Consider the following 13,864-nt stretch of genomic DNA (forward strand, 5'->3'; position numbering starts at 1 on the left):
CCGGGTGGCTCCCTACCTAGCTAGCTAGCCGCTCTCTGACATTAGCTCTCAGTTGACTGCATGCTAGCGCTCAGCTGTATTTTGGTGCAAAAATGTATTGGGCCAGGGAGGTGCGTGCACATGCTGAGTTTTGGCGTGTAATTACCACGCGCACGCTCGTTGTACCGGTGCAGACCGGTGCTCGAGAGAGAGCGAACGTGGCACTTCGTCTCGCTTTTCATACACGACGATAGAGCGCCAGCTTTGACCCAGTGTTTTGTTACCCTCAAGCTTTCGAGATACACAACTGTATTTGCCGACATCATGCAAAATGTGCAACATTCTGTTTCCAGTGCAATAGAGAGTGTAAGTTTAATTCTCGGGGAGAAAAAAAAAATGTTTTTGCTAACTATAGACCTGAAAAATTAATGTAAAATCTGTAACAAGACACGATATCCCTCAACCCCTGCAATGGTACAACCCTATCGGTATCCGTATTATAGCAGCTGCTTTTCGCTCCTGGACAAAGGTTCACTGAAAATAGATTGAAATGAGGGATATATTAATCCGGCACTTAATTCGTATATCAGAGGAAGCCCTTCACACAGAGTATACTGTCAAACATAACAGAAGTATAAAAAGTTTTAATTTAATCTGAAATGAAAAGATACAAGTAACAATCTGTTATCAATCAGATAATGCAATGTACGGCAATGCACTTCAGAGAGATGAAAAAATATCAACATCTCCCTACGAGTCTTTCACTGGTTGGGGATTAAAGGGATGGCATATATAGTTTGGTTGATATTCGACTTTATCAGGTTTCGTAATTCCAACTTTTTTGTGAGATAATGAGAAACCATCTCATAAAGTATGAAAGAGATGCAATTCTTAAAGGAATTCAGAGCTTATTTCATGGAAATTGGTTTTGAAATGGCTGAGATATCCAAAAACAAAAAGGTCTTTATAAAAATGGTACCAACCATTTATCAGGACGACTTCGTTTTATTTTCATTTTGTATCTCAGTCATTTTAAAACGGTTTTTCATCAAATCGATTTTTGATTCCTTTTAGAATCAATATTCTCTTTGTGGTGTTTTAAGTGGTTTCATCTCGCAAAAAGTTAGAAACTGAATCCCATCTCAACCAAAACTATACCATCTCTTTAAAGAATAGTTCTTCAATCATTATTTTGGCGACTAATAATGCCCTTATGTGGAAAGGAAATTAGTCTGAACAAGAAGTCTGTTGTATATATCTACAGACAATTTTCTTCCCAAAATGTTCGCAGTGTCGCCGTGTTTCCCTGTCCTGTGGACTGAAAACTATACATGGACAGAAATATAATCTGTCTGCATGGTCTGCAGATCCCATTGCGATTGCCTATGCCCTGTAGTCGTGTACGATGCATTCATAATGCAATCTTAATAAATTCATAATGAATCAATAATGAATTCATGATACACTGTCCGCCTCAGCTGAGGTCTAGCTTCTCTTCTCTCCAGCGGTGAATTCATTATATCATGCAAAAAGGCCTCCATGGTCTGTGCGTGTCATCAGCGCTAAACTCATCAGCCCCGTGCCTGCCTTGGGGAGGGATGGAGTAATACCCTGTGAATATTATCAGGTTGGAAATGCCTTTTCCACTCATGCCCTGGTATTGACATTACCTTTGATCTCGATGAATGTAGGCCCTACATTCATTAGGAGGAAGGGGAGGATTTAAAATGTCGGGGAGGATATTATAATACGTATCATCATAGATGCTGATATTAAAGGTGAGCTTTGATGACAGCAGTTTAAAAAAAAATCGCAGCACAGCTACATGCGACAAAAATAATGCTGAGAATGTTGCTTTTTATTCTTTGACTGTTGAATCATTTTCAGTAATATTATTAGTTCGAAATATTGAAACATATGCACAGCTCTCTAACTCCTACCAGAAATGATCACCACATTGTAACATGATCATTTACGATAGTAAAGCCAAATAAAACATGGTAGGCCCTACCTTTCGTCCCCTTCCCCAACAAAAGAAGAGGATTTTTTTTTTTTTAATTACAGAGGACGACCGAACAATGACCGACTAGTTGAAATTGTAGACCCTAAAGGACCAAGCAAAAATTAAGATAAAATAATGAGTATAAAGATTATAGGCCCTAACACACAAAAACCTCACCAATAAACACACGCCTGTGCGTGTGTGTGTCAGTGTGTGTGTGTGTGCGTGTGTGTGTGTGTTAAGATAAAGCAACGAGCATACATGTACTAGAAGTGGCATGAGAATATACCATTAAAACAATCAGAAAATAGATCGAAAATAAACTGGAAACATACTATTATATCCTCAAACAATTGTATTCTTTATTTAATTTGTTATGTTGTATTCTTTACTTGGTATATGTTTGTTTGTTGTTTGCCATTTTCTTCTTTGTTGTGATGTTTGAACATGTATGCATGTATTGTATATCTATCTTTTCATTTTTGAAGCGCCAGGAGCACTGAAAGGTGGTCACTAATTATCATTGAAGCTAGCGGCAATGAGTCACGTGACTAGCATCGTAACGTCTTGAGGTCATGTGACTTATTAAGTCACCTGATACTACTTTCTTTCCCTCGAGCACGCACACAGCTAGTCGATAGTCATCAGAAGAGAGCACCCGGCGGCGCGGCGTTGCGAAGCTGTGATGGTCTAGCGCTAGCGGCATGAGGTTCCTAATAATTTTCACGATTGTGGTAACCTTCATCATTCGTCTTGGGACTTGCACGCAGGTAGCATGCGATGATCTGCCCATGCCCAAGACATACGTGGTTTACATACTTCAAAATGGAGAACAAATTACCGTGGACGGCAAACTTGATGAACCCGCCTGGACCAACGTGGGCCCTACTGACAGATTCGTGGGTATGTACTGTTGTAGGCCTACAGACAGTCAATGTCTAGAATCTATGCCTTGCAATGAAATGGTGGGAGCTCGGATTTGAAGCCCAAGCATTTAAGCAGTGTGTCTTCCTGAGCAGTGGTGTGTGTTAAAGACTGTTAGTGTTATGTAAAACATTGAGAGGCAAAACGCGCTGTCCCTCAGATAGTAAATAAAATGGATATGGACTTCCCTTCCGTGTGAGAGAGAGAGAGAGTCACACCCCATAAGCCATGCACAAAAGACCCAGCTTTATCCAATTATCGCAATGATCAGGGCCAGGGTGCAAAACCCAGTGAAGTGGTCTACCCCAAATACACACCAGAAAATTCATCAGACAATCAGTATGATAATACACCAGAATATGGTGAACTGTACTCCAGCCGGAAGAAGAAGGAGGAAACCAAAACAAATAAATGTGTCCATGTACATATCAAATGTGCTGGCAGAAGTAAATTTGATGCAATTCCATTTTCATTAGTAGTGTCACACTATTGAATTTTCAAGGTTATGTTAGGCCTTGCACCACCTGGGTGATAGAGGCTGCTGAAAACAAACTCTATTGAGTCTGTGGCATCAGAACATTACAATTTACAAATAACAATGCAGATTAGATGTCTTGCCAGCATTGTCAGTAAATGAAACTCATTATGGCTGTAGATCTCTGGTAGATATGATTCTTGAATGTAAGGGCTTACTTCTTCAGCAGTCAGTCAGTGGATATCGGAAAATCTAACAGGTCTGTGATGTGCTGGTGCCAAGATAACATGTTCTAGGGCCTATTTCTATTTCTTCTTCTTCTTCTTCTTCTTATTATTATTATCATTATTATTATCATAATTAAGTACTTATATGTGTTAATTGATTAGTTAATTAATTCATTCATTCATGTATTTGACATTTCAATATAAAATACAAACAGAAAATCATATTACATGATATTTGTTTTCACTTTCCAATAAATCCAGATATCCAGGGTAAGGACTACCCAAAGCCGAGATATGACACATGGGTGAAGATGCGCTGGGACAAGGACTTTCTCTACGTTGGTGCTTATCTTCAGGAAAATGATGTCTTTGCAAATCAGACAAAGCATGACTCTGTTGGTGAGCTGATATATTTGGATGTACTCGATATTGAACTCAAGTTCACCATGGCAGTATAAATGTTTATCATCGTCTCACCGCGCAATTTTAATAGACAGTAGACTAAAATATGTGAACCATAGATGAGGTATAGCATTCATCATTTATAAGCATGTCATATCACACCATGAATTTAGTAAACTCAAGAGGATGTTACAAATTGTTGGCTCGGTAATTATGAGCAATCTGTTGTTCTTTTTTTATTATGTTGACCAATCAGAAGCAGTGATGAAGACATATTGAGAGGGTCTTGAGTTGCTGTTACAAGCTGAGACCTTGACACTGTGAAATCTCTGAAAGGAACTATTTATGAAATTGTAAATTAAGGCGAATAAGCAGAGAACATGCCTTCAGGTGGATGCAAGTTCTGACCATACAATCAAGCTCTGAGGGTGTACAAGAATGAATTAATTTGTCAAGACCCCTCATTAAAAGCTTAAGAACTGCATTGTAAAGCATTTCATGAAGCAGTCTTGACATAGCAAACAAAGCATTGAGATAATCATGCATAAAACACTGGAGAAACTGAGATATTTTTTGACCTCCTGGATAAAGTTCCATTCATATCAATATGATCTAGCAAGTTAATATTCAGAGAGCCCCCAAATTGATGTAAATGTTTGATGTAAATGTGTGCAGAATTCACATGCTATGTCATACTGAACCCCTTCATATGTATGTGATACAATGTATGTTCACATATGAAGTGATATCTAATTGACATTTCATATGAGAGTTTATATATGTGTGCATCATTTGCTGTGTTTAATGAAAACAAGGGGTGGCTGAAAAGGTAGACCATGAGTTGCCATTAAAACTAATGGGCTTTTATTCACCTTAATTTGGCATACACAGGCCATTACAAAGCCCCTGTCACTGCGTATACCTCGGTTCAGTTAATTCCCAAGGCTTCGTCTACTCTCAACTGCAATGCAAACTGCAATGCAGAACTTTGCTTTCACTATTAAAGGCATAATTTACCATTTGCAGATGAAAGCATTAGTGCTTTAAAATAGTTCTAAAATGTGAGTTAGGGATAGAAACAACCACTGTCAAAATTTGAATCCGTATAATCGATGTTAAGTGTTGTTAAATACACAAAATGTGAACAATAGTTCAAAAATGTTTCCAGACTAAACCGTATACAGTTACGGTTTACTGAGAAAAATCCTGATATCTCCTTATATTTTGGGCTTTATTGCAAATATTTCATATGGTAGGATGTTTTATGATACAACAGACCTACACATATGCATCAAATGTGATATCTTGAACACTTTTGAAATCACTGCTCCCAAAGGTAAACTGGACCTTTAACAACTGGTGCATCATAAACCTTTGAAATTGTAACGCTTTCTCTTTATTTCCCTTATATTAATAAATCCATTTTTCTTATTGTAAAACCATATGAGACTCGACTTTCAAGAATGCAGCACATAAAACCAGTTACATAAAAACAAAATCAAGTGTTTGTCTGGTATAATTGTATGTATTCAATATATGAATTTCAAGTGAATAAGAGCTACTTTATTTCTAATGTACAACTTATCCGCTTATCCAATGTCTTAACCCTGTATAAAACAAAACGGATGTACATGAAAGTATATTTTAAAGAATTTCTGTATTTTACTCTGTAGCTTGTTTTTCATAAGTCTGATGTAATATAATCATTTTCATCTTTTGGTCTTACAGTGTTTAAGGACAATGATTTTGAGGTATGTATAATTGCTCTCTTCCTACTAATACAATCGAAATAGTCATTGAAGTAACAATGTACTTCAATGGATTCACAATTTCCTACATATCGTAGGACTTAGTGTAATAAGCTGTTATAAGCAAGTTCATTGCTTTGGATTAACAGAGACAATGGGACGATCTTTGTTTTCATTATACCAAAACTAAATCCACAATATATTTATGATGGTTTTACTTCCCATCTATATTCTTGCTTTCTAAATGAGCGATAAGTTTTTTTCTAATCAAAATAAATTCAAGCTGTTTTTATTTTAGTTTGTATGTATTGTATCCCTCCATGAAGATTAACTCTGCTGCTGCTTGATCATTTTCAGATCTGTGATGTTAACTCTGTTTTAAAACATTCTGTTCATTTTAAATTCAAATATGATTTTATTTCAGGTATTTACAGACCCAGATGGGAGCACACATTGGTGAGCATTTTAAAGAAATTTTTGTAAAAAATCAGTGAAATTTTCATTGAGCTCTAAAAAATGTGCAGGATCATCGAAGGTACATCAGACCTTCACCCATCTTTTGCAATTACATTGAAGAGTGTGAAACTGACTGTGTGATTATAGCTAACAAATATTATCATAATAACATTGCCATACATGACAGCATTCTGTGAATGATGACACAATATAACACTTGAAAGTAAGTGTGTCTGAATGTGTTTTTTTTTTTCTCTAGTGTGAATTTGAATTGTCTACCATGGAAATGAGATATATCATAATTTTTTATGCCTCCGCCACGAAGTGGTGCCGGAGGCATTATGTTTTCGGGTTGTCCGTCCGTCCGTCCGTCCTTCCGTCCGTCCGTAATGAATTTTGTGGACAAGGTAACTATCGAAACCTGTTGAGGTATCCTAATGAAACTTGGCATGTATGTGTATTAGGGGGTGAAGTTGTGCCTATCAACTTTTGGGTGCACATGCTCAAGGTCAAAGGTCAAAAGGTCAAGGTCAAATACATAAAATTTCACTATTTCCACCATATCTATTGAATGCCTGAAGATATTTTCTTGAAACTTAGTGTATACATGTATTACCCAATTAAGATTCTCTGGTGAAAGTTTGGGTCATGAGGTCAAAGGTCAAAGGTCAAAAGGTCAGGGTAAAATACATAAAATTTCACTATTTTCACCATATCTATTGAATGCCTGAAGATATTTTCTTGAAACTTAGTGTATACATGTATTACCCAATTAAGATTATTTGGTGAAAGTTTGGGTCATGAGGTCAAAGGTCAAAGGTCAAAAGGTCAAGTAAAATATTAAAACTTCTTTTTTTTCTCCGTACCTTGGAAAATTGTTCAAGGTATCTTCATGGAACATAGTATATACATGTACTGACTGAGAGTGATTATCTAGAAAATGTAGGGTTCATGGGGTCAAAGGTCAGGGGTCAAAGGTCAAGTGCAAGACTTCAAAATTTTACTATTACCCTCATATTTATGCAATGCCAGCAGGGTTATTTTTTTACACTTGGTGTATGCGTGTGTAACCTAATAGAAATTCTCTGGAAAGTTTTTTTTTCTCTTTTTGCCTCAAAGGTCAAAAGGTCAAAGATCAAGTGAAAGTGCTGAACTAACTTTTTCTTCCATATCTCGGAAGTGGCTCAAGTTACCTTGAAACTTAGTACATATTATGCATGTTCTACCTGAAAGTAATTATCTTATGAATTTTAGGGTCAAGGGCCAGATGAAAATGGTAACAATTTACTATTCAATTCAGAAATTGCACTTTTTCTCCACACCTGTACCTTGAAAATTACTCAATGCCTAAATGTATGAATGGGTCAAAGTCAAGTTAAAGTCCTTAAATCCCTAGATACATGCTCTCCTATTCATCCAATTAAACCTACGTCAAGGAAGGTGAACATTCAACACATTTGTGACAAACTTGTCATTCCAATATTTTGCCAATATTGTGAAAATGTAATCACACAGTGTCCACATGTACTATCTAGACCTATTGGGAAAATCATGCATTATGGCGGAGGCATACCAGTCGCCAAAGCGACATTTCTAGTTCTTTATATTGTCCTACTGTGACACCACAAACTGCTGTAGTTTTCTTATCCAGCAATGACACCTCCAAAAATATGAAGATCAATAACATTTGAACGGTTGGTGTGATTTTCCTCAAATTTTACTGATGTGTTGGACTTATATTTCTGCATCCACTCAATCCATATATCTTATTGGTTTCATTCCCCTTTCAGTTTGAGCAAAAGTTTTTCACTTTGGGGAAAATCTGATTAATGTTTGGGGGTCAGAAACAATGAGTATATTTTGAAATTCTATCATGCAGTAATTGAAGGGATCAGACATGCAATTTTGACCAACTGTAGTATGGCATGTCATATATGAGGACAATTAACAAATTGATTTTGGTACAAAAAGATATGAGGTGGTAGGGCCAATTTCAGAAGTGCATCACTTAGGAGATGAGTGGAGTACGGGTATTCAATGGCTTGCCACTACACTTTTGAAGTGAAGTTGGTATGATGCACAATATTAACTGATTAAAATTTGGGCAAATTGTGTTGAAAGTGAGAATTCAAAGATTATGATCAAATTACTCAAGTGTACGTCAAACTTTGCTTTCTCTTGAACAGAAAGAAGACTGTTTATGGATTTAGTATAAAAGGTCTACTCTGTTAAACTTAATGGTGAACCAATCTGAAGTAATGACCAAAGGACATTTGTTTGATATTAATAATGCTTGCACAATGTTTCAAAAACTACCATTCTCTTTGACAGGTATAAAGAATTTGAAATCAATGCCATCAATACCACTTGGGACCTCATCCTAAATAAGGTAAAGAATCTAACAGAATAGGAGTACCATACAAGTTGTTCTTTCTTATCTTGATTTTAAATGAAGAAACCCAAATCAGTCAAGAATGTGAAGTAAAAGTTGTGGGGATTTTTATCAGGAGATGTGCAGATGTTATTGATTTCATCTTACAGGGTATGATGCTTCGAGCAATGATTGGAGAGTACTTTATACCATAAAAGTAAACTTGTAACTGCTGCCATGAATTATAGTAATTTGATATTTATGTATCAATTATATGTATAATGTTTTTGTGTGAAATTTATTATCAGTTTTGAGCTTCGCTGTAACATGTAATATATTTGCTTTTTTTTTTCTTCCATGAAGAATTTTAGTGACACCTTATTTGCAGTAGATTTCTCTGAAAGACAATAACATCAGCACTGTACATTACTTTCATCATCTTTTGCAATCAAATAAACCTGAAAGGTTTTACCACAACACTGTTATTCAGGGCAACCTGAGTATATGCAAGTTGAAAATAATCATCACTTTGGTTTTCTCTAATTTTCCCCCCTGTGTGCCAGCCTTATCTCAATGGTGGTTTTGCCAACAGCAGCTTTGAGCTGACCAATCTGAAGAGCGCCATCTTTGTTGAAGGTCCTGTCAACAACCCTCTTGTTAAAGGTCAGTTTGATTTTGGTATGTGCATCCAAGTACTCGTTGTTAACAACTACTGGTTGGATTAGATTGTTAGGCTGCCTCTTGTAAGGTTAACTTTCACATTTCATTGAGCTTATCGTTTTTGTAGGTCAAGTGGCGAAAGAGACAGGACATTGGAGCTTGTGTCAATGCTGTCCAAAGAAGCATGCATAGGTCTTGACTTTCTGATCCCTTCCCAAAATATTTCCCATTATTAGCAACCTTTGCTGTCTTATCAGGATGACTTTTAGCCCAGGTTTGTAGTTACTTATAGTTCCATTGTCTATAACTATGTGACACTCATTAAGTTATTGAGCAACAAGAATGTTTTTTTTTCTGTTCTTCTGTCTGTATCAATAATTTTTCTATGTCTCTTTCTATGGAGGGTATTGATGAAAGGGAAAATATATGACAAAGTCTCAATCACTCTGAAGACTAGTAATTATTTAAGAAAGAAGGCAGGCTTTTTACATCTTTAAGTAAATACGGTACCCTGATCATGTGACTGGTGTATATACAAGGTATTACAGAGCTTTCAAATAGTCATGCACTATAGTTGTTAAAAAATAAAAATAAAATAAAGAAATGAATAAAAAAAAAATAAAAATAAAATAAAGAAATGAATAAAAAAAAAAATTGTCCACCTTACAGTTGGTAATGAAATTTGAGATGAAAATTTAGTGTGATTATTTCATGTTAGAAATGTACTTGTTTCACCATGAGGTGTACAGATACATGTGACCAAAGTACTTGTGATTCCTTTGCTCTCATCAGATAAGTATTGGACTGTGGAGCTGGCAATGCCTCTAAACAGTCTGGTGACCAATGACACTGTAGCCAAGGCCCCTCCCAAGCATGGTGACCACTGGAGGATCAACTTCAGTAGGTGAGAGATGCTTCAGCTAATTTTCAGAAGGAAATTGGAGGGCAAAAAATGGTACAAGGATATTAGCTTCTGATACAAGGTGTTTCACATGCTTACCAGTTGATTATTTTGTTCCATGATGTAAAAGAAGTGATGGTAAATATACATTTAGTATTTTCCTTTTTTTTATGGTTTGAAATAAAGATGGTAGAATTATGTTTAAATATATACTTTCTGCTGTATGATTTTTTTTTGTTGTTCCTCAGGGTTGAATGGCATGTTGAAAATGTCAACGGACACTATGAAAAGGTAAGGAGAGGCTGATTTTGTAACTTTACACCATATGGTGTATAGTTAGGATACTTTGTTGTAAAGTTTTGCAATGACATTGGATTTGTCAGTGCCAAGGTTCAAAAAATTCTTTTACCTTGTTTTATGACACTGAATGGTTGTTACAGAGATACACAGGAAGAATACAATTTGCTAATCACAATTTTATGTTACAAGTCATGCATCTTTAAGCTGGAAATCACACAGGAAAATATGCTTCTGGTCATGCATCATTTATAAAGGGATTTTTGACAGTAAGTATCCCTATGATATCACTGCATTATAGATGAAGATCTGTATCTATTTAATTCTATATAACAGGAAAGAAGGCCAACAAAAGTTGCCTTTGACACAAATGCACAAATTCAGCAAGACACTCATGTGAAAAAAAAAATCTAATGTTACACTGTAAAACGAGGAATGTTCGCGTGCATTTTAATTTCGCGAATTTCGCGAGTGCCAAGATTCGCGAAATTAAAATGCACGCAAAAGTTCTTGTCTACACTCTATACATTGAATGCCAGTGGCAGTTCACGAAAATGTCATGCCGCAAAAAGGGCCGTCGGCTCCACTTTGCGAAAAATTCATGCCGCAAAAAGGGCTGTCGGCTCCAATTTGCGAAAAATTCATGCCGCGAATATATCATGTTTTACAGTAGCTAAAATAAAGGCAGTTTTGTGACATGAGGGATGAGGATTCATCTCTATTCACTGCCAATCAGTGTTGGATATCTGCTGAATGTATAAAGTATGCAACAGCAAAAAACACAAAACAGAACAAAGCAACGCCATACAAAAATATATCAGCAGATTTACCGATCAGCAGAGAAAGCATAGCAAACTTTGAAATCATGAAGCATACAAAGTATATAGTTGATGAAAACACTGCTTTAAAAAAATGTCCACATCTTTCTCATTTTCTATTCCCTTTGTAAGGTCCCAGGATTACCAGAGGATAACTGGGTATGGTCCCCACAACATGCTATCAATATGCATCTTCCAGAGAGGTAGGTACAGAACCTTGTTTATGTGATGCCCAACATTGAAGTCTTTTGATAAAGGGACTATAATAATGCAAATCCATGTTGAATTGTGTGGATTCATGATACCCTCAACACTACTTAAATTGTATGTGGCCAAATGAAAATCTATTATATGAATCATGTATTTCAGAATATTTTTTCAACTTCTGGTATTTTTCAAATTCATAAAATCCATGGTATTTTTCTTCAGTTTACTTGGACACATCCACAAAAAAACCTTCCAAACGAAGATTTTGTCAATGACATCAGCTGTCATTCACAGCTGAAGTACTAATATGATCTAAAACAGAAGACATGGAAATTCACCTTTCGCTAGACTGAGCATATCTTGCACGTTTCCATGTTACTGATATGATTAACAAAACAGACACTTCAGGGAAAAATGTAAGTTATGCTCTGGCTAGGGGAAGCTGGAATGAAAAGGGGAACCCCCACTGAAACATGAGATTTTAGGAAATTGATATCATACTCAAGTACTGACCTTCCATGCAGCTGGCACCATTCTATCCTCAAGAACTGCCTGTTCTAGGAGTATAATGTGTTCAACACATGGTATTGCATTCTTTCCGAGTGTTTTTGCAGCAATTAATGTCTGTTTTATTTATTTTTTTCTGTTGAGCCCAATGATGGAATAAATATATTGATTGTATAAACTGTATGATCACTTCTATCTCAGTTTATTTATATCAATAATGTGAAATGTATTATATCTTTGCCCATTTTGATGTGATTCTGGCTACTTGTGGTAATTATATGAAGTTATGAAGTGAAAACATCCCTGAATACTCACCAGCTGGTATGTCTCTCATTCATACATCAGTATAGTGCACTGTTCCAGGTTGATACAATTAACCATTTGTACTGCTTGTCACCTGGGATGAATGCACAAGTTTTGTTACAAGATTAATATTCTTATCTATGTAGAATGGCAGTAAATGCTGTATATTTCCTATGTTTAAATGTGAAAATTTACTATACAGTGTATGTTAACTGAATTAAAGACTTCTGCCATCTGTCTAATGTTCCTATAGCTGTCGTCAACGGCAGCAATAGGAATATTCGTGTACTACTGTGGAATACAGATGAAACAATGATCAGAATGAAGATATATTTTATTTTTATCGATTTTCTCCTGGTTTGTGTGAACTCAAGATGGGGCATAATCCAGTTCAGTTCTGCTGCAGTAAATCAGACCAAATTTGAGAAGGATCCAAACTGGCCTGTTTACACAAGTCTGGTGGAAGTCTACAATGCTGAAAAAGTAAGCCCAGAGTGAGAAATGTCACCTTATTGACTACTATACATGTGCAAGACAAAAAGATATATATATTTTTTTTTTCAAATAATGTTTACAGTCCAGATGGTGAATGATCTTAAATCTGACATTTTGCTAAATTGCTTAATTTTGCAAAGCTAGTGATTGTGTAAGATTTCTTGCAACTCTTTCTGAGTCTAATGGAATTTTGGGAAATGTAGTTATTACATGTACATGATTTAATGTACACAGGAGTATTTAGAATCCTGATGCTGATTAAAACATAAAGATTTCCCTCGTGTGAACAGTATGTCACATATCCTTGCATCATTTTATGAGTGAATGTTTGATATTGAATGTTTCTATAAACCTCCCATAACATGATACAGTTAAGATTAGTCAACAATGTTAATGTTCCATGCTTGACACATTTTGTCCCAGATGTTTTGAAGTATTCTGCTGCTCTACACTTCTACTCTGTTGGTTTGCAACTGTGGTAAGAAATACATTGTACTACCACTTTTAGATGAAACCATGCATTTTATTACTTTTTGTATCCAGGAATTCTTTGCCGTATCTGGATACTTCACCAGCAACCTCGGCCAGCTCGCTCTCCCAGACTTTGTTAGACAGGGTCTTTGTGCTGGTGTTCCAGAGATTAATGCCATCCACACGTATTCGTTTAATGCCACGGTCCGACCTCTGAAGTCGGGATTACAAGTGGGACACATACGGGATGACCGCCTTATATGGTTTACATAGGGATAAGTATTTATGAAGAAAAAAAAATAAATCAGTGATGGGAGTGTGTTCTACTTTCTTCTAACTGTAAACCTCATACAATAAATTAGTGCTAATATTTTTCTCATGTCAAGTGTAGTACATACTGATAGAAAATGCTATGCACATACAATAAAGGGGCTATTAAACAAATACCACTTTCCCACTTTTGTAAGAATGCACTCTTCTCTACTATGAAGCAATTGTTCATAAATGTCTTAGAGGTCTAAAAAAACAGCCATGCCTAAAAAAAAAACCAAAGGAATTGGAGTTAAGTGCTTCCGATTACTATCAAATACCATCACAATATTGTGTCTTGTTGCAGAAAAA

The 13,864-nt window shown here is 36.0% G+C and overlaps 1 protein-coding gene across 1 annotated transcript; it reads left to right on the forward strand.

Annotated features, from left to right (window-relative positions):
* Nucleotides 1–2,666: 2,666 nt before the first annotated feature.
* LOC140226661 (uncharacterized) lies at nt 2,667–13,604 on the forward strand. Its single transcript, XM_072307105.1, has 11 exons — nt 2,667–2,884; nt 3,869–4,006; nt 5,738–5,760; nt 6,182–6,213; nt 8,545–8,602; nt 9,148–9,247; nt 10,037–10,148; nt 10,394–10,436; nt 11,393–11,463; nt 12,652–12,760; nt 13,316–13,604. The coding sequence occupies exons 1-11, from the start codon at nt 2,686–2,688 to the stop codon at nt 13,514–13,516; spliced, it is 1,086 nt and encodes a 361-aa protein (XP_072163206.1). The 5' UTR covers nt 2,667–2,685; the 3' UTR covers nt 13,517–13,604.
* The last annotated feature ends 260 nt before the right edge of the window (nt 13,605–13,864 follow it).

This window comes from Diadema setosum, chromosome 1 (genome assembly GCF_964275005.1).
Source record: "Diadema setosum chromosome 1, eeDiaSeto1, whole genome shotgun sequence".
Classification (NCBI taxonomy): Eukaryota; Metazoa; Echinodermata; class Echinoidea; order Diadematoida; family Diadematidae; genus Diadema; species Diadema setosum.

Excerpts from the sequence above, each read along its gene's own strand:
- LOC140226661 (XM_072307105.1), top strand. The coding sequence starts at position 2,686 with ATGAGGTTCCTAATAATTTTCACGATTGTGGTAACCTTCATCATTCGT. Across the intron at positions 2,885-3,868 it reads CCCTACTGACAGATTCGTGG|ATATCCAGGGTAAGGACTAC; the intron begins GTATGTACTGTT and ends CAATAAATCCAG. Across the intron at positions 11,464-12,651 it reads AATATGCATCTTCCAGAGAG|ATGGGGCATAATCCAGTTCA; the intron begins GTAGGTACAGAA and ends TGTGAACTCAAG.